Source organism: Pinus tabuliformis, chromosome 2_2 (assembly GCF_031772625.1).
Source record: "Pinus tabuliformis cultivar Carrire ecotype Pingquan chromosome 2_2, CPIR1, whole genome shotgun sequence".
Classification (NCBI taxonomy): domain Eukaryota; kingdom Viridiplantae; phylum Streptophyta; class Pinopsida; order Pinales; family Pinaceae; genus Pinus; species Pinus tabuliformis.
The window spans coordinates 613,542,900-613,565,613 of NC_142300.1; the positions used below are offsets into that span (position 1 = coordinate 613,542,900).

The 22,714-nt window shown below is 35.1% G+C and overlaps 1 protein-coding gene across 3 annotated transcripts in view; it reads right to left on the reverse strand.

The window, feature by feature from the left end:
• LOC149194157 (putative LRR receptor-like serine/threonine-protein kinase At1g06840) overlaps positions 1-22,714 on the reverse strand; it is a 397,266-nt gene that overhangs the window by 38,170 nt on the left and 336,382 nt on the right. For all 3 annotated transcript variants that reach the window (XM_089405051.1, XM_089405050.1, XM_089405049.1), the window contains 2 exons: positions 13,265-13,426; positions 12,559-12,836 (listed from right to left, as the gene is read on the reverse strand). In XM_089405051.1, the coding sequence (XP_089261177.1) occupies positions 12,559-12,836; positions 13,265-13,426 (440 nt within the window). The remainder of the gene's footprint in view (positions 1-12,558; positions 12,837-13,264; positions 13,427-22,714) is intronic.

Genomic DNA, 22,714 nt, shown 5'->3' on the forward strand with positions numbered 1-22,714 from the left:
ATTCTCCAAGTGCTCGTCGACTTCTTCTTATAATCCTATATTGGGATTCCAATGACCAATATTAAATCTTAATCAAGGGATAAGATCATTTTGAATTCGATCTGTGTGAGTTTCTAGACTATTCTCACCTTGACTTAATTAATTATGATTAATTAACCATATTCCCTAAGTTTAGACTTAGGAAATATTTAAAAATCGATTAATAATATAATTAATTCATTTCTAGGTGGACTTTCCATAAACAGTTTCTGGGTTTTGAGACCTCATGTATTTTAGCCTCTCCACCAAATTTCTTGGCTAGAACACATCTAATGCTACAGAAACTAACACTCCTTCTTAGCAAAGACTACATTCTCTCTAGTGTTGCACATCCTGCCACAACACTGTCTCTGTATCACCTCCTGTCACGTTGTTGATGTATGGATGCTTCTGTACACCAACTAATGCACAACTATGATGTTGCATCTGTGCTACTGTTGACATTGTTGTACTGCTTCCAACTTTGCATCTTCATTGCAACTCCCTCTCACCTGTTGTTGTTGCAGTTGCAACAACTACAACTGAGAAGCACTAGAAATACCGAATCAACTATGTTCAATATGATGCATCTGTATCCCAAGTCTCTGACTGCTACTAGCATCTACACTGTCACTGAAGAATCTGCGAGCCATCTATTCTGTTGTCAACACTGCACTGCACTCCTCAGCCTCTGATTGCTACTAGTTTGCAACTGTAACTCTGGTACTCACTGCATCAACTACCACTGATCCATCCTGCTACTGAATATTGTGGGCACCCTTAGCCATGTAATGATCCATGAGGTGGACCCCTCGAGGATCCTTCCAAATCTCTGTTGCTTTCTGTGTCTAAAACACCAAATCACCCCACCTCACTCTTGGAGGTGTATCTACGAACATAGCAAACTCTTCCTCTATCCTAGAGGAAAGCTTGTCTATTTCCACAAATGTTGCCCACTGGTCTTGCTTCCCCTGCTTGTCCTTCTCCCTGAGAAGATATTGGGTACTACAGTAGTGAAACTCGCCACAGCTGAAGTACTTGAGCTTCAACAGGTCATTCTTCTTTTTCTACTCCCCTTGCCCTTGATTGGGACCCTTCAATGCAAGGGCCACATTCTCCTCTTCCTTCACACCCTTCGATCTATTGCTACTGCTGCCACCAATGGAGCTCTTAAGCAAAGCTCGCCTTATCTCCTCTTGTTGTATATTGGCCCATATCTTATCCCATCTAGGTAGCGTGTCTTTGCCCAATATGCTTTGGATGAAGACTTGCCAATCCTCCAAGACATTGTTTAGTGCCAATCGTACTAGCTCTGATGGTTGAGGCGCTGCCCCAACAACTGCAAGCCGATATTAGGCCTCCTAAGCCTTGGTGAGGAAGGGATCTATGCTTGTTGGGCCTCCAAAATGTCTTCAAAATGACATCCACTTTCACCTTTATCGCCACCATTTCACTTACATGTCGCAACTCCATAACCATATAACCTTTCATTAGCCACCATTTTCATAAATATATGGGTTAGGATCCTTATTTATCAAAGTTATTTATTTTATGTGTTTAAAGTAAATTTATGATTAAAAACTAGAAAATTAACATGGTTTCATGTATCTATATACGTGGCTTGAGTTTCATGACATGTGTAGGTCATTTGGAAGCTTCCAAGGCACCCTTATGAGGTCTCCAATGCTCAAAGTCGAATTCCCTTCAAAGGAGATTTTGGTAAAGGTCAAAGAAGGATATGTGTCCTATTTGGATTGTAACTCTATGAGGTGTCTCATCATTTCTTATTTGGATTAGAACTCTATGAGACACTTAGGGGATATGTGTCTCATTATGATCTATTTGGTTGTAACTATATGAGATTTTAGTGGATTTTCATTAAATAGGGTAGCTTCTTATGTTTTTGTATAAATAGGAGAGCTTTCTCCTTTGAAAGACGTGCGTAAAGTTGGAGAAATGCTCATGTTTTTTATAGAGAATTTGGAGCTTATACTTGGAGATTTGAAGATTTAGTTTTGCTTGCATATGGAGCTTCTTCACTTGTCATCCTCATACACTATTGGAATCGCCATCTATTGATTGTGAGATTTAATTGCTTTTATAGATTAAAGTTCGTTTACTTTCTTAGTATTAGTTTAAGAATGACTGTGTAATCTTTACTTTTCTAAAAACATTTCAATAAGAAAGATTTATGTATTTTCTAATTCGATTAAGTTTGAAGCAATGGCTCATAGTTATTTAGTTTCCTTTCATGTTCTGTTATTTACTTTCTTAGATCAAACTATCAATTCATTGTATAATTGAATAAAGGATCAAGCCAAGAAGGTAACTTGAAATTGGGTGATTGAATGTTCGACTTATGTAATCATTGAGCTTTACTTTTTCGTGCTTTTATATTTGCTTTTAAGATCCTCTTTTAATTGCATTAACTGATATTCCTAAATATCATTCTAAGAAATTGATTTAATTATATTTCAAGATTGAATGGTTGAATATTTAATACATGCAATTACTGAGTTATTTTCTGCACACTTTACTTGCTTTTCTAGGACATTAGAAATTAAAGTATCAATAGTTGCTTACACATCATCTCAAGAAGGTAACACTTCATAATTGAATGCTGGAGTAACTAAGTATACATTAGTTGTTTTTGATTTCACAGATTAGTTGAATTTTATTTTCATTATTTGATTTCATAGATTAGATGAATTGGTTTTCGTTATTTTGTAGTTAGATTGATCTAAAGTGAAAAACAATTTCTAGTATATATAGTGCACACATGCTTCACAAGTTTATGAAACCCCCGGGTTGACAAATTAAATGACAGGAAATCACTTTGCCTCACCATTTTGGTGTTGTTGCCGGGGAAGTGTGCATAGGAACTAACTTCCAGTTTAGAATGTATTTTATTTGTTTTCGTTTTTACTAACCATTTGTGGACAAAGGATCTAGAATGCAGCCCAAAGACTACATTAAGGAATGGTATCAAGAAGCAATTAAGCCACAATATTCATCAATTCTTCAAGAGATCCTTGCGGAAAATCTAAAGGTTAAAATGATTTCTCATGTCCTCATGCACAATCAGGTACATTTTGCAAATTTGGGTATGAACATTTTAGAAAGTTTAATTCGTAAATGGCTCCATTGGAAACATTCATATACTTAAAAATAAAAAATAAAAATAAAAAATCTTTCAAGTAGGATAAACTAGGAAATAAAATGAAGCTTGATTGCATTTTTTTTAGAGTTCTTGATTGCATTTTTTTTAAGCTTTTAGACTTTAAAATCTTTTAGAATTTTTATTTTCTTGCACTTCTTCATTAACCTCACAAAAATATTTTCAATAAAAAATAATCATGTTTTGATAATAAAAAAAATCATTTTGGATTTTCAATAAAAAAAAATAACATAAAAAAAATTGTCTTCATGTTTTTTAATAAGGAAAATGTAGATTTTTTTTTCTATTTTCCTAAAGAAATTGACAATCTAGGTTCTCATGCGACCTACAAGGAAAAAATATTTTGGCATTAGCTTGGAATCCAAATCCAAAATTCTTCATTTAAAAAAAAAGAATAAAAAGAAATAAAATTAGATCTGGCTTTAAAAATGCTGCATATCTGGCATATCAAAGGTTCAAATGATTCCATTCTGATTCGATATGGATCGGTTATCTTCTGCAAATCTTCTTCCAGAGTCATTTTCAAGTAATGCCATGACTGAACAACTTGCATTGATATGGAGGAAGATTTCGAGTCCCCCAAAATTGCCCATAGGACAATTGATATAGTTAGATCTTCCCTTTTCCTGTGTTGGAAGATATTTATGCAGCCACAAGCCCAACCTTCAAAACCTGCAAATCAAAACCACCAAAAATTGATTTTGGTTGCGAGAACATTTCCAGAAAACGTAATTGTTTTGACAAACGATTTTAAAACGTGTTTTCTGAATAAACCAGGGCGAATTAGAAAAATCTAAGACGTGGGTTTTTTCTGGAACAGGGGAAATTAGGTAACTCAAAAACCATTTTCTGGATTTTGCAACCAATTGAGAGAATTTTGCAGTTCTTCAGAGCCCTATTTTGCTGCCCGCGTGAAAATAAATAAATAAATAAAATAAATAAATAAATAAATAAATAAATTATATACATGATTTTTATATATACACAGTGAACGGTTTCAGCCAGGAGAAAGAATGTTGGGAAAAGCCTTCTTATCCATTCACCACCAACAAAATTAATAAAAAGGTTATGATAAGCTGACTGCTCAACCTCACATCAAAACTTGCAAATCCAACCACAGCAAATGATTTTAGTTGTCGGAGCATCACAGAAAACATAACTGTTTTGACACATGATTTTAAAATGCGTTTTCTGAGCAAACCAAGAAAAATTTCAAAAAACGGAGGCATGGGTTTTTTCTCAGAATAGGGCGAATTAAATAACCTAAAAACAATTTTCTCAATTTCGCAACTGTTTGAGAGAAATATGAGATTCTTTGGGACCCTATTTTGTTGATTGCATGAGGAAAAACAATTTCTAATTAATACATTGTGAATTGTTTGAACATGGCACGTTGAAGAGGGAAGAATTCAAATTAAAAACAAACTTTGTTGTAGCATTCGATCCACATGGCACGTAGAATCCAATTTAATTCATACCCACTGCGCAGTTAGTAGATCCCACCGAAGCCACGGATGTTCAAAACGTGCACACATTTATCACTAATTTCCTCCTCTCTTTAGTACAGAAGCCGCCACTGGAGCTGATATCAATTTCATAGACCACCAGAGGAGGTAGATCCGCCACTCTCGCCTACTCAATCACGTGGCAATTACATCAACGTTGGCCATTTCTTCCTCCATCAACGCTGCTGCAAGCAAACCTCAAAGAAAAACCTCACACGCTGTTTGATTTTTATAATTCAATTTTTTTCATGGTGGTGTCATTATTACAAACGGTTTTGTAAATATTTTTTTTCTTTTTCATGTTGTTTTATAGCATCATCTTTTATATATAGTTTTAATTGTAAATATTTTAAATATTTTTTCCATGAGGAAAATAGTTTTGGCACCAAAAAAAAAATGATAGGGTGCTTCATCTATAGGATTGCGGATACCCACAATGCCTTAACAAGAATCTTGTAGATGGCAGGATCGAATCTTGTGGACATGAATTTTTTTCATAAATTATTTTTATATGATCATGAGCCTTGCAGATACAAAAGCCAACGACATCACAAAATGAAAAATCTTATGCCATGGCACAGCCAAAGAAGATCGACAATATTTTAGCTATTGAAACTGTGCACATTCTGCCACTAGAAAACAATTCTGCAACTATGCATTTAACTCAATGATTTATTTGTCAAACAGTGCATTCTAACCAAAAATTCATGATCAACATGCCATTTCATCTGCTTACATCATCTTTCACTGTAGCATTATGTTCCCATGCCACATTTTACATGACAATTTTAACTGTTTCATAAAAATTTCAAAACAGTCTAACTTTTTCATACGACATCGAAATTCGATGATTCAAGTGTAGTTGGAAAGATATCGACAAGATCTACAAAATGAGGAATCTATTATTAGATTTTGAAACAGTAAAGAATGAATAAATTGTTGAAAATAAACAATAGGTAACTTGAGGCACTACTTTCAACACAGGTATAAACTCTTTTGGTTTTCTTTCATGAACTCGTTTAATAGTACCAATTCTTTTTTTTATGTAAATGTCATTAACAGAAAAATTGATCACCTCTCTATTTTGATAACCTTACAATCCATTGGAGAAGAAGTAGTAGTTTTTGCAGGTTCTGGGAGGAAGAACAAATGACTATAAGCAAATAACGTCTCTCAAAGACTACATTTATTTCACAAGAAAATAATCAGAGCAGCAACAAAGATGAAATATCAATGCATGAGCACATACTAATGCATATCAGATCCAGCAATTGCAAGCCTTTCAGATGTTAGTTTTTCCATTGCATCCATACTCCTTTAGTCAATAAAACCTTCATCTCATTTCCTTTACAGTCGCATTGCATTTCACTTAGTCAGTCAATAAAATTCTCATCTCATATTTTCCTGCCTTGCTTTCACTAACTCATAACTCATTTTCATAAAGACATTCAACTCGCTTACGTGTTAATTTGTCCTTTTACTTTCCATTCACTTGCCATTTTCCTTTCCGTTAAATAAACCTTGATCCACTGCAAAATTTTCCATTCATAGTCTTTCAAAATCACTGTTTCATGCTCGCGTTAGATGATGGAGAATTCCTTAAGGCCTTCCTTCTAACAAGCCTTGGCCTATAGACATCGACACATTATCTTTTGAAACAGTAAAGAATGAATAAATTGTTGAAAATAAACAATAGGTAACTTGAGGCACTACTTTCAACACAGGTATAAACTCTTTTGGTTTTCTTTCATGAACTCGTTTAATAGTACCAATTCTTTTTTTTATGTAAATGTCATTAACAGAAAAATTGATCACCTCTCTATTTTGATAACCTTACAATCCATTGGAGAAGAAGTAGTAGTTTTTGCAGGTTCTGGGAGGAAGAACAAATGACTATAAGCAAATAACGTCTCTCAAAGACTACATTTATTTCACAAGAAAATAATCAGAGCAGCAACAAAGATGAAATATCAATGCATGAGCACATACTAATGCATATCAGATCCAGCAATTGCAAGCCTTTCAGATGTTAGTTTTTCCATTGCATCCATACTCCTTTAGTCAATAAAACCTTCATCTCATTTCCTTTACAGTCGCATTGCATTTCACTTAGTCAGTCAATAAAATTCTCATCTCATATTTTCCTGCCTTGCTTTCACTAACTCATAACTCATTTTCATAAAGACATTCAACTCGCTTACGTGTTAATTTGTCCTTTTACTTTCCATTCACTTGCCATTTTCCTTTCCGTTAAATAAACCTTGATCCACTGCAAAATTTTCCATTCATAGTCTTTCAAAATCACTGTTTCATGCTCGCGTTAGATGATGGAGAATTCCTTAAGGCCTTCCTTCTAACAAGCCTTGGCCTATAGACATCGACACATTATCTAGGTCCAAGGCTAGAGTCTTCATTTGTACCTTGAGGCATGTATGCAACAGAGATGAAACATCAATGCATGAGCACATGCTAATGCATATCAGATCCAACAATTGCAAGCCTTTCATATGCTAGTTTTTCCATTGCATCCATACTCCTTTAGTTAATAAAACCTTCATCTCATTTCCTTTACAGTCGCATTGCATTTCACTTAGTCAGTAAATAAAATCCTCATCTCATATTTTCCTGCCTTGCTTTCACTAACTCATAACTCATTTTCATAAAGACATTCAACTCGCTTACGTGTTAATTTGTCCTTTTACTTTCCATTCACTTGCCATTTTCCTTTCCATTAAATAAACCTTGATCCATTGCAAAATTTTCCATTCATAGTCTTTCAAAATCACTGTTTCATGCTCACGTTAGATGATGGAGAATTCCTTAAGACCTTCCTTCTAACAAGTCTTGGCCTATCAACATCGACACATTATCTAGGTCCAAGGCTAGAGTCCTCATTTGTACCTTGATGCTTGTATGCCTTAATGGCAGGCTCTCTCGCCAACAATCATGGGAATACATCAATGTCCCTTGATCATTGGATCTTGCAAGTGGCTCGACATCAGCTCATTTATTCGCCCTTCGCAGGATGTACTTAGGTACCTTGGCACTCATTGACATTAATGGTGATTTTGTCTCGCATTGGTTAACGACATTCACCAATGGTCAGTAATCCAATGGCCTCTCTTCATGCTCGACACCGACACATTTATTCGCATGACTAGAGTTGTACCATCGGTTTTATAACGATTGAAGACTATATCATTTCAGCATTTTGCAGCAGATATAACAAATTTAGCAGCAGAAATAAAGAATCCACTTCACAATCTCATCCACCATTTATGCAATCAAGAAGCAAATAAATTCTACATTTCATTCCATGATCCAAAAGCAACCACACTCTTCAATTTCCATAACTCATGCACATTGAAGGTAAGTGAAGGTATGTGGTTTTCTAATTTTTAGTCATGCAATTCCTTAAAATACTAAAATTGTAACTTTGGGAAATTCCTCGCTTCTTCTTTCACATCGTCATATCTTTAGTTGGGGGGAAGGGACACCATTTCATATTCATATATCATACACTATCACACAATTTCATTTCATCCTAACATACTTGTCTTAATCAATTATGATTGCATTATGGTTCAAAAAGTTATATGATTTGCAAATAATGCCTAAATTATGAGCACACTATATGGGTGATTTTAAAGATGCATTCTTAAATATGTTCAATGAATCTTGCTGTAACAAAAAGAAACAAGGTATTAAAACACAAGAACCAATACCAATTAGAATTTGGTTGAAACACAAGAACCAACCAAACATGTTGTAATTCAATATATGACAAGGAATACTCTGCATAAATAAATAAAATTGTCAAATGAAAAATTTAAGGACATATGATATAAGCCAAGCTTATTCAAAAGCAAAGACGTTGCGAGAAAATCAAAGGAATTAATGCAATATTTGCATGAGGACATGCAATCACTCTAGTTGGGGGGTATGTTGGGCCTCCAAAATGTCTTCAAAATGACATTCACATTCACCTTTATCGCTACCATTTCACTCACATGTCGCAACTCCATAACCATATAACCTTTCATTAGCCATCATTTTCATAAATATATGGGTTAGGATCCTTATTTACCAAAGTTATTTATTTTATATGTTTAAAGTGAATTTATGATTAAAAAATAGAAATTTAACATGGTTTCATCTATCTATATATGTGGCTTGAGTTTCATGACATGTGTAGGTCATTTGGAAGCTTCCAAGGCACCCTTATGTGGCCTCCAATGCTCAAATTCGAATTCTCTTCAAAGGAGATTTGGGTAAAGGTCAAAGAAGGATATGTGTTGTATTTGGATTGTAACTCTATGAGGTGTCTCATCATTTCTTATTTGGATTAGAATTCTATGAGACACTTACGGGATGTGTGTCTCATTATGAGCTATTTGGTTGTAACTATATGAAATTTTAGTGGATCTTCATTAAATAGGGTAGCTTCTTATGTTTTTGTATAAATAGGAGAACCTTCTCCTTTGAAAGGCATGTGTAAAGTTGGAGAAATGCTTATGTTTTTAATAGAGAATTTGGAGCTTATACTTGGAGATTTGAAGATTTATTTTTTCTTGCATATGGAGCTTCTTCACTTGCCATCCTCATAAACCATTAGAATGACCATCTAATGATTGTGAGATTTAATTGCTTTTATAGATTAAAGTTCATTTGTTTTCTTAGTATTAGTTTTAGAATGACTGTATAATATTTGCTTTTCTAAAAATATTTCAATAGGGAAGATTTATGTATTTTCTAATTGGATTAAGTTTAAGGCAAGGGCTCATAGTTATTTAGTTTCCTTTCATGTTCTGTTATTTACTTTCTTAGATCAAACTATCAATTCATTGTATAATTGAATAAAGGATCAGGACAAGAAGGTGACTTCAAATTGGGTGATTGAATGTTCAACCTATGTAATCATTGAGCTTTACTTTTTCGTGCTTTTATATTTGTTTTTAAGATCCTCATTTAATTGCATTAACTGATATTCCTAAAGATCATTCTAAGAAATTGATTTAATCATATTTCAAGATTGAATGGTTGAATATTTAACACATGCAATTATTGAGTTATTTTCTGCACACTTTACTTGCTTTTCTAGGACATTAGAAGTTAAAGAATAAATAGTTGCTTATACATCATCTCAAGAAGGTAACACTTCATAATTGAATGTTGGAGTAACTAAACATAAATTAGTTGTTTTTTATTTCACAGGTTAGTTGAATTTCATTTTCATTATTTGATTTCATAGATTAGATGAATTGGTTTTCGTTATTTTGTAGTTAGATTGATCTAAACTGAAAGACAATTTATAACACATATAGTGCATGCATGCTTCACAAGTTTACGAAACCCCCGGGTTGACAAATTAAATGACAGGCAATCACTTTACCCCAATAATGCCTTCTCCCTTCTGCATCTTGATGCATCTGAGCTTCTCTTCCAAGAACATCTTCTGTTGCTCAAAAGTACTTTGATATAATGTGGAGAGAGCTACCCACATCTCTCTGGTTGTGTTTTTATCTACCAGATGTGATACTATATGATCTTAGACTCCATCCAGGATCAATCGCTTTGCCCTCACCATCTCTTTCCTGTATTACTTGTGTTCATCTGCATCCTAGGGAACTGCCACTACTATAGGACATCCTAGCCTTCCAAATGACATAGTTGGAGACTCCCTCCAACCAATCATAATCTCTAAGCCCATATGTGGCCATCTTTGAATCTCTCGAAAACTCCCTCTTTCCCTCTGCTACTTGCACTCCTTTCGCGAATGCGCAGATCTACTAACTCCTATTGACAATCTGCAACTGAAAAATCATATTTCTTGACTAGAAACCTTTTTGAGAGAAATTTTCCCTCGGTTATGTGTGCCTTTCTCTTCCACCCAACGCTAATTCTGCAACTGTAAAACCCTTTGTGTCCAACCAGAAATTTTCTCAGCGAAAATATTAGTTGTTGATGCTCCCTCTAACTACTGGTATCATTATCTCTGGCAACTCAACTTTTATCCAACCCTGCAACTGAAAATTGAATTTTCTGCCACGACAATTTGGCTTACCTGTCAATAAACTACGTAACCTCTAGGAATTTCAACTTGTTTTTCCTGAAAAATGAAATTCCCTCTTCTGCTTTTGAGCTTCCCAGCCGATCACTCACGCTCTGATACCATGTGAAAATCTCATCTATCACAGCAACTAGAAATTATTTTTCTAATTGTTAATTTATTTAACAATTTATTTGTTGTCTACTATGACAAATACCAAATAATTCACAATGTGATTTTCACAAATAAACTGTGGAAGAAAATAGCGTTGAAAATTGAAGAAATACTAGCACACATCCACATAAAAATGACATTGTTATTTTTGGACAATTGTCCCCGAAAAAACCCAACTTGGAAAAATCAGTGCAGCAACGAGAATTTTATTTTTATGCAGTAGTGAAATTTTGAGTACAATCTATGGATTCCCAACTGGTAATCCAATCAGCAAGTATCTGACGAAAATAATTAGAGAGAAAATTCTCTCACCCCATAAGCAATCCCAACATTGGCTCCTTCAAAAAATTTGGTCATCCAAACCCTAGCATAAGACCTCTCCGCAATCTCTATGTTGCTTCTCACATGTGTGGCTCGAATCTGCCTCTGAGCAAGCCGTCCAGTCTGTCTCTGTTGCTGGAAGTGACTCTTCAGCCTTCTGGAAGAATTTCTCGGCCTTTGGAAGATGAATCGACTTCCTCCTCAGCTAAATTGAACTGCTATGCCTCAACTATTGCACGGTCCTTGCACTGCTTTTGCATGGATCACTTATGTCACTTGTCGTTGCCTCTCTAGATCTGGAAAACTTCCTCCAGATCACTGTCCTTGCCCCTCACTGTCTCTACTTCGATCTCTAGCTCTCTAGAACCTGTTGCTGCTCTCTAGAAATCGAACTCCACAAGCGTCTCTGGTGTATTCTCCAAGTGCCCATTCAATTCTTCTTATAATCCTCTGTTAGGACTCCAACGGCCAAGATTATACTCCAAGTGCCCATTGAATTCTTCTTATAATCCTCTGTATTCTCTATGTGCCTAGGTGCACTCATTCCAACACCTTGTCCGCCTCTTTCCATCAATAAAATGAGTACGCAACATAGTTTTAGATGCAAATTCGTGGTCTAATTGTTTGCTTTTGTTTCATAGCGTTTTTGTCTATTTTGCTTTGCATATTTACTGTTAACTTTTCCTTAAGAATATTACACTACCAATTGTCTATATCTCATTGGAAGCATACTAAAAGATTTTAGTATTTTTCCTAAGGTTTTCTTTATGTTTTCTAGAGAATAGAAAGTACTCACATTATTGCTGAAATTGTCTCTCATATTGCAAACTGGCCATATTGCTTGTCTTATGACATGTATAATTTATGTACTTGTGCATGGGATAAAATGGTTTCTTATATGTCTAAGAAATTACGATGATACCAATTATTTTTTCCAAACATATTTTCCTGTATTATCGATATAACGAATGCACAAGGTCCATAAAGCATTGATCTACCTTGTGATTCATGAATGGAACACTAATTAGAATCCTTGCGTTACAATGTTATGAGTTCTGTTCATGCCATTGTTCATTATAATAAAAAAGGTATTCGATTTTTCCCAACTTCCAAATATAACATGGGAAAAAAATTGCTTGCAAATCACATTGAAGTACCATACAATCCGTTCAATTCTCATCACAACTAACAAATATAACATACTAGAATATGGTTTGTAAGACAAACCTAAATTCTGCTCTATATTGTATTTCTACTCGTTTTTCAAATAAAATGAAACAAACATAACCGTCCAAGAAGCGCAATCGGTGTACCTGCTCGCCATGATCATCACAGTAGCCCACAAGTGAAACAAGGTTCCGATGATGCAATCGAGATAACAGCTCTATTTCAGTGGAGAATTCTCTTTCTCCTTGCAAAGATCCTCCCCGAGCACGCTTTATAGCTACTACCATACCATCAAAATGGCCTTTGTAAACTTTACCGTAGCCACCTTGTCCAATTTCCATGGAGTCACTGAAATTATTCGTAGCCAATGCGATCTCTTTATATTTAAAATCTTTGACAGCCGCTACTTTGACTCGTTTTTTAGCTGTCATAGGAATAAATAACCATACATTGGCGTCAAATCTAGGAAGGTAAACTGGCTAGGTTCAAATTTCGCATGTCTGTTAGAAACCGTTTCATTCTAGATAACATCTTCTCAATTTAGGAATACGAAAAATGGATTAGATGAAAACGACAAGCAAACTTTATGAGAAAGTATGTAATTATAACTGAAAAAGGGAAAGCGTGAGATAATCAAATTATTTGGTCTAGGGTAAACAATTAGGAAGACATGCTAGTTACGTATGCTGATCACTTCAATGTTGCTTGGGGTATAACTCAGACATTTCTATAGCAGAGACAAGTTTACAAATTGATTGCAATTCTGGGCTTGTATGACATGTGCCAGCGCTATATAGATACTCATCTTTATCCATGTGCCTGCACATGAGAGAGGTGGGGCAGCTAACCTACCAAGTAATTTCTTTCTGGAAGCAGTTTTTGTGTATTTTGCCCGCCGCTTCAAAATCATCAGCAGAATAATTGAAGAAACAACAGCTGTGCCGAAAATGGTCCCTATCAAAATTCCCGCAAGCGCGCCCTTGCTCAATCCGGCTTCGCCATAATCAAGATAGACTGTGCCAGCTAACATTAAATTCAGATTTGCAACTTCATACACATAAATGCATCCCTTCCCAATATTACATTTTCCTTCAAAGTATGAAAAATAAAATTTGCTTCCATTTGACTGCAGAAGCAAGGAAGCATCATGAAAAATAGTGAACTGCAACTCTCGATAGTAAAAGGAAAAGATCAATTTTGAATTTAGAAGCATGAAATATCAATAATAATAAAAATTAAAAAGAACTGTCCCATTTTTTTTAACACCTCAAACGGGCACCACCAAAGACTTTGCATGTGACCATAAGCAATTTTGTCTATGAAGACCCACCTTCATCTTTTAAAACATCTCTTGCATACCCATAAAACACCTTCAAATAGAATGCATTTATGTAAAAGCATTAGGAAATAACTAGGACATTCTTTCCTGAATATTTTTCAAGTTTAAAAACACTCTTCACAGTCAATGCCAATGGGACAGTGCAAGAAATTGTTACTACAGTACTATTTCTTTGATCACTTTGTTCTCATACTACTCGTTGCAGCTGTAGCGAAAACAGAGAAATTATGACTGATCATTATATCATTCCTAGTTACCCCAAATCTATTTTCTCTGTAAGGTTATTACTTGATATGCATGTGTCCGAAAGAAAAAAGTTATTTTACTCTTTGGTTCTCTTGGCAATTACAATATTGCATTTGAGTGGAATATTTGCTTGTTACATATAATGCCAGTATTGCAATATGTTACCAGGTCTGGATGTTACCCCTCATATTGACATGAGTGATGAAGACAATATACTTTAGTATTTTTCATGTCTATTATACTTTCATGATGATGCTCAGCACATTAGACAACCTTTTTCTAGAGTGCTGTTCTTTTTGTCACATTTTGGAGCACCGTAGGGAGATTGAGCTAGTGTTTAGTGGTAGCATGATATCTGACTCTTGTAATGGAGCACCCTTGCTTGTACTCTTACGATGATATTTGGAAAGATAGACAATCAAAATAGTGGAGCGTTCACCTCTTGGGCATGTTGTGGAGCACCCGGGGGGGTTTGGGGATGGTATAGAGATGTGAATCTAATAGTTTTCTTGCTACTTTTTTACATGGAGATCTGCACCTATATCCTCTAAAAATAGTAAAAACTCACTAATTTAAAGGTTTCCTTTCAAAAAATCGGCATGCATGGTCAATTTGGTGATGGCATAATGGTCCTTTGAGTTTTTTTTTCACTTGTACTTTCTTGAGGAGACTCAACAACTTGGTCCAAACTTCATACTTGCATTAACTTTTGTTATATATTTCTCTTTCTAACATCTTAATATAACAAATCAATTCCCTTGGTGATGGAATGAATTGGTCTTTAAGTGAAACGACCAAGCATTTTTCAGCTTTTTTTTGTTTCAAAATCTGTGGATCAGGTTTTTAACACTTGGTCAATTTCTTTTGATGCAAAATATGATATATGAATAAATATGTGCATGGAATATAGCTATAAATTAACCTTCAATGTTCACACGTATTTGATACATGTTATCACTGTGTTGGGCCCTAGATATGTTATTATATTGGCTATCTAAACCTTTCATTTACAAGCCATATTCATACATTTATAACATATTACATAACTATTATATTACCAATTTTCACTAAATGCATTCATATTACCTTGTGGTTAATTAATAATTATCAACAATTTTCTGTATTTTTAATGATTAAATGAGTTTTTAATATGGTTTTATCAATGACAACTCACTAATGTGGTTATGTGGCCAAGAAACATGTTCCACTACAAAAATTTCTATCTTTGTATCAGTTCAGCGGTTCGGTATTTAATTTTGCATTTACGGATGGAAAGAAATTCAAAATTATAAAACATGTTTTTATTTTCGCTAGCATGGTAAATTCATTAAGGGATTTTTGAGGTCTAAAATGGATCTCTTAAAAAAAATGTAAAAACAAAATAAACTTTATAAGAACCAATAGGATTCAAGATGATGATGTCAACAATGGGGGATGATTCACCATTTTGGAGTAAAAAAGTAAAAAGATTAAAACATAATAAAATAATAAAACTACTTTTTCAACTTGTATTTTCAACTTATCTCTCTCAGGTTTTACTCGAATTTCAAGCAGGAATAGTCGTTGGATATAAAATTTAATTCCTCATCCAAAGAGTAGCCACGTTGCATACTTTCAATGGATCCTTCTACACAAAAAAAATAAATACATGAAAAACGTGATTGCAATTACTTTTTCATGTATTTCTCATTTTTCGTGTAGCAGGGTCTATAAAAAATATGTAATATGAGTACTCCTTGGATGAGGAATCAAATTATGCATCCAACAAGTATTTCCGCTCGAAATTTGAGTAAACCCATAGGGAGATAAATTGAAAATACAAGCTGAAAAAATAGTTTTTTTCTTTTTTACCTCTAAAATTTGATGATGTCATATAATTTTATTTTATTATTTCCACTATTATTTTAATTTCCTTAAGAAACCCATTTTAGACTTCAAAACTCCCCTAATGTAGGTGCCACATGGACCTAATATGCTGGTACAAGATTTGGAATATACCCATCTCACACGTGGGATCCTAGCAAATTATTTAAGTTACAACAAAAAATATGTAACGGTCTTGAAACTGCGATTTTATACCTCTATTTCCGTGCCTATGATGACAAATCTCGAATCTGGAAAACATAACCATTTAATTGTATCTCAAACCGTTTCCAAATATTAAATATGGTTTGAAAGTTACAACTGGTTCTTTGAAGTAGTTTTGTACAAAATTTCTGGAAAATCCAGATTGACAAAAAAGTCTAAACAATCATCTTTGGGCATGATTTACGAGGCTATGGAATTGAATCAGAAAATTACAAGAGAGGTTTTTGTTTAAAATATAACAATTTAGGCTCCATAGAAAGTTGAAACAACGCCCCAAAATACATAATGGTCGAGAAGAAATGGTTGGTTCTTTAACACCAATTTGTATAAAATTGCCCAAAAATCAGAATTATGAGATTTTCCTCTAAAGTTGTAAATTCGTTTTCTGACTTTATGGTATTAGATATTATCCTTCCTCAATCGATTTATGTATAAATAAAGCCTCAAAGGGTAGAGGAAAGAGGGTTGTTCATTATTGTAATAGAGAAGATTAATGATTAGTTTTTGGAGAAATTTAGAGACCTGATTTATAACAGAGATTTTTGATTTCAATAAAGAATTGATAGTTTTTGAATTGTGGTAGATTTTCTTAGCTTGATTTGAGATTTTCTTTGCAACACTAACCTCGTGGGAAGGGCCCTTCAATGTGGATAAGTGTTGATATGCTTCATGTGTTTTGTAGATTAGTTTTACATCTAGCAATTTAGTTTTATTTTGCAATGAATTTATGTTAGATAAAACTTAGATCTATTCACTTTCATGCTTTCAATTTAGCGTTTATTACTTCTCTTTAGGTTTAAGAAGTGAATTCCATTTGATTGCATATTTCATTTGACGTTTCTTTTCGATTTTCATTAGATTTGTATTTCACATAGTATTAGATTGATTGCTCTATTTTTAGATTTGTTGAGTAGAATGATCAAATTCAAAATGAGTTTTCTTAGGTTTAAGAGTTAAAAAAATTTAAATTGGTTTCTTAACATGTTTTAATATTCAGAATTTCAATTTACAAATTTTTTGTATTTTATGTTGGTACTTATTCATAATTTCAAATTCCAACCTTTCTATACTTAATTCAATACTAGGTTTTGTACTAGAATAAAATATTAAAGAAATATAAAATTTGCAGTTTAGGATTCTTTAATTGATTGGAACACTGCAGCTACTTGGTAAAAGATTCCTACAGCGAATAAGAACCTACAATATATCTCTAAGCCTGCCCAACATTTATTTTCGATAGTTTGTCAATGCATTTCTTGTAGTTTATTGCCTTGCTTTCTTTACTTGTCTAGTACGCTTTTGCTTATAGTTGTCGGCATTTACTTTTTTGCAGCATGTTTAATAAGTTTTCATCACTAAAGGATTAAAGCCACTGAAGTCTCAAGACCTAATAAGCTACATATATGAAAGCACATGAACATTGTTAATGAAAGATTGCGGTTCAAAACATGATAAGCATTAGAATCCTATAGTCCAGTGACAAGTGCTAATCCTTAGTGAATAGTTCTTTATAGTTTTAGTTGTTAGCATAAGCTAGAATAGGCCCTAATCCTGCATTTCTTGTGCTTGCATCTCTAAGTCTTACAATCTCAGATTTAATAATTAAATGTTGAAATTAGAATACATATAATTCCACCAACCAATACAACAAATCAATTCCCTTGATGATAGAATGAATTGGTCTTTAAGCGAAACGACCAAACATTTTTCAGCTCTTTTTGTTTCGAAATCTGTGGATCAGGTTTTTAACACTTCATCAATTTCTTTTGATGCAAAATATAATATGTGAATAAATATGTGCATGGAATATAGCTATAAATTAACCTTCAACATTCACACGTATTTGATACATGTTATTGTTGGACATATGATATGTGAATAAATTTGTGCATGGATTATAACTATAAATTAACCTTCAACGTTCACACATATTTGATACATGTTATTGTCGGACATCTTGATTATTCATTGTTGCTATACACAGTTTCAGCCCATAGATTCAGCAACAACCCACTGTATCATGTTAAAACACTTGTAACTACTTTAGTGCTTTGTTGTTTGGGTTACTATAATTTTAGACATGCTGATCCGCTCCTATTTTGCTCTTAAATGAATTCACAAATGGGTTGTTCTCTCCTTGCAAACGTTGATTACTTGATAATCTTAAGACCGATGACTTAAAAACAAATCTAGACAATTTCTTTGTCTAGAATATATCTACAACAATAAATTTCACATATAATCATTCATTGTGTAATATCTCAAATACAAATTTTGCAAAATATTGCTTTTAAAAAAAATTGTTGTCAATTCATGTTAATTTATGTAGCATCAGATGGTGTTCTAGTCTCAAATTTTGTGGAAAGGCTAAAACACATGAGTTTTCCAAAATCCAGAAATCGTTTCTGGAAATTCCACCTAGAGATATCTCAATTAAATTAATTGACCATCATTTAAAATTTTCCTAAGTTTAACTTAGGAAAACTAGTTAATTAATAGGAATTAATTGAGAAATGTGAGAAACTTAGAGAAGATCACAACCATTGACTAAGATTTAATTGTGGCCATTGAAATCTCAACCGGAGATTATAAGAAGAGATCAATGGGTAGATGGAGAATACACCAAGGTAGATACTCAGTGATCAAGGCACTTCGATTTTCTAGTAGTGGGTGATTCAACAATGAGATTGAGTTAGTGATTAAGTAGCAGGTGGCAGAAGGGCATAACAATAGATTTCCAGAGGAGTTTCTAGATCCGGAAGAGTTAAGAGAGGAGGCCGTAATATTTCTCTAAGAGGCTACGCAGAGCCTCAAGAGGGCAGTTTGATTTCACTGAGCTGGAGGTGGATTTAGTTGCAAGAGGCTGGGAAAATTTCCAAGAGGCCGGGAGGATCATTTCGAAAGCAACAATAGGCAAAACGACTTGAGTAGCAGAAGGTCCGGGTAGTGCGAGTGACCTACTCCTGCCTGCAACTTCGACATTGCCACCTACAATGTGACCAAGTCCCTCTTAAGTTATACTTCGTTGTGCACAACTCTGATTCATTGACTTCCAATGTAGCTCAGACACACTCTAATACCATGTTGACTTTCCACAACCTTGGGTCTACTTTAGAGTCTTAAAATCACTGACGCTACCAAACCATGAATCTAAACCATAAACTACTTTGCACAGTGGAAATATAAAGCAGTAAATCACATATGCACAAGTATGCACAATTTTTAACAAAATTGTACAATAATGTACAACCCAATCTTTGTTATATTAAACCAAATATGAATAATACAACAGTCTATGGTATACAAGATACAATGACAAACTTCGTTGCAGATTCGATGTCGTATCTTGTCCTGCCAATCCTTTTCTCTCATACTGCTCACTAGCTGCCCCTTAGTCCTTCAAAGGACAACTAATCGAGACTCCAAGAGGACTGCCACTTAACACTGATGCAAGTCACTTCTGTAGCATGTACACGGTCTCATCAATCTTCTCTCTGGGCTGGCCACTTCCCAAGTTCCAAACTGCGAGCCTAGCAGTCAACTTAGTCCACCAAGATACTGCACTTCGGCACCAATCTTCACCCAACCTTCAACTCCTCTTTGTCACTTCAAGATAGCTTGTCTAGGACTACTTTGGGCTATCAACACACTTCCCTCCACCAGACCAATGATGCCCAATCATTTACTGTAGGTTCTACTCCTAGGATGGACTCGTCACAACCACAGAAGGTCCTCCACATAGCACCAATAGGCTGCTCCAATTCTGATCCAAATCCGATCACTACCTTGACCCAACACAAGATAAATTTTGTTGTTCTAACCTTGCTCTTCTGTTGTTCCTTGATTGTGATTGGTTAGGGCATATGCATGCTGCAACAACCCTTAACCAAGTCACCTAACAACCCTAAAAAATTGTGGATTTCCCTTAAATCCTCCGCCTCCATGTTGTTGATTAGGGCTCAAACTAACCCCAAAACAATCCTACGCAATGCCTTTCATGTAGGCTTAGGGCCTCTGGCCTCCACATTTAACTCCCATTTCCCATGGCCTACTAAGACAAAGTTTCCAGCCACCATATGACCTCCAAAACAACCCAGATTTTCTCCCCTCAGCCTCGCCTCTCTAGCCCAGCCACTCGGCCTTCCTAAAAACAGTTCGATCCCTTCAAAAGATGCCCTGAACTCCTCGCTGCTTGTCCTCCTTTGCTGCGGCTATTTCTGAGGTGCCTCTCTCTCTTGCCCGAGTTCATTAATGAGCTCTTACGTTGTTTGAATGGATGCCTTAATGACTTGACTTCACCCTTTCTTTATACACCAATAGAGGGTCTTCCTCAAACATTACACAAGGGCTTCTATAACTTGTCACATGTCAACTTTACACTAAGCCAACCTTGACACACATTGGCAAACCCATTATATAACTTCGAAAATTCATAACTCCACTTCTACAACTCGGAATTCGTCGATTCTCGAAGCGTTGGATTCTCTTTTCCACCCTCTATCATCTCATGCCCTCACATGTAGAAATGTGCTCCTAGAAATGCCCAAAACAAATTTGGTGGAAAACCCCATACTTGGGTTCCAAGCCCACAAGTGATTCTTGTGGTGCTTTGCCCTCCAAACCCAAAACCCTAGGGCTTGGAGTACCTCCCAAGCTACACAAATCAACACAGGTCATATTCATCCAGAAGGAAGGACATCCTTTCCTTCCAGATGACATAGTTGGAAGTATCGTCCACCCTGTCCTGATCTCGTGGTCCTACAAAGCCATCTCAGCAAAATAAGTCGAAATCCTCCTCTTCTCTTCTACTCAGCTGTTGCTAGGCTCTACACACTCCATGCTGGAGTGAGTAAATATGCTCACAATGACTACTGATTTGCAAGAGAAAATTGAACTTCTAAAGCTAGAAGTCCCCTGAGGAAAATTTTCCTCAGTGTTTGCTCTTTCTTCCTCCTGATGTTATTTTGCACTAGCAATTGCTGCATATTGTGTCCAGCTAGAGATCTTCTCTACAAGGAAAGTACTCTCTGCTCCCTCTGCCTCTAGTAATCCTCGAACTGGAGAAATCCAATTTCTTTGTCGCTCTCTCAGAGAAATCGATTTTTTCTCAAGAAATTGACCCTCCTAGCCAAGAAATTGCATTGCCTCTGAGGGTTTCGAACTGTTGCTTACGCAGAGCTATGAAATTCCTCTTCCCTTCTGCTACTGAGCTCTCCGGCTTACAATCTACGCTCTGATACCATGTGAAAATTCGGAAACCTGAATCCTATTACAACAATTTGAAATAATTCCCCTAAATGTTAAATTAATTTTTAACAATTTATTTATTGTTTACTACAACAAAATACTGAATCAATCACATTGCAACCTACACAAATAAATTGTGGAAGAAATAAATGTTGGAAGAAATCTTAGCACACACACATAAAATAAAACAATTATTTTCGGACAAATGTCCCCAGAAAAACGCAACTTGGGAAAACAGGTGCAGCAACTGAGGCTTTTAATATTAAGCAGCAATATAATAATTTGAGTACAACTGGATGTCGAAAATGATAATCCTACAGAGAAAAACTGGCAAGAAAAATCTAGTGAGGAATTTCCTCACCCCACATGCGAATTCAGGCTCTAACCTTAGCTCAAGTTGAGTCGTCCAAACTGGCTCTATGTAGTCATTGTGTCACCCTAGCGCAGTCATTGATGCTCTCAGCTTGGAACAACTTCTCCTCAAGCTATCTGACCATCTTTTGTCTAGGAAAATGTCTCTCCTAGCCTCTGGAACCTCTGCCTAGCTTCTGGCACTGAAATTCTGCTTCTCCCCAGTGATTTGACTTTGCCTCTAGACACTACTGCACTACTCTACGTCAACCTCACTGTGGCTTCTCTGCCTCTCTAAAAATTCACTCATCAGATCGGGAAATTTTCCTCCGGCTTCACTATCGCTGCCCCTCTCACTGCTTCGATTTCTCTGACTCTCTCTCCGGTAACTAAATGCTGCTACTCAGGAAATCGATTTGCTCATGAAATCGAATTGCACAATTGTTTTGGTGTATATTCTCCAAGCCCCATCGACTTCTTATAATCCTCCGTTGAGACTTCAATGGCCACGATTAAATCTTAATCGATGGCTAGGATTAACTAGAAATTGATCCATGTACTTTTCTAGAACATTCTCACCATGACTTAATTAATTCTAATTAATTAATCATATTTCCTAAGTTTAGACTTGGGAACTATTAAAAACTGACTAATAAATCTAATTCAGTCATCTCTAGGTGGAATTTCCAGACTCGATTTCTGGGTATTGGAGAATACATGTAATCCAACCTCTCCACCAAATCTCATGGCTAGAACACATCTGATGCTACAAAAACTAACAACAATAGGACATAATCTGGACATAGAAACTTAGAGAGATATCTACTTCACACTTCAAAAAAGGGTGAAACTAAACTCCAAGCAATGGATAAAAAATTCCAACAACCAAAATAGCAAATTCTTCAAAAGATTCTTCAAACATCTTTTATTTTTCTATATTAGGATAAGATTTCTACTTGTTGGTTTTTACTATCATATTAATTTACAAAAAGATTATGTTGGAGAATATTAAGTACATTTGCTAGATCTAA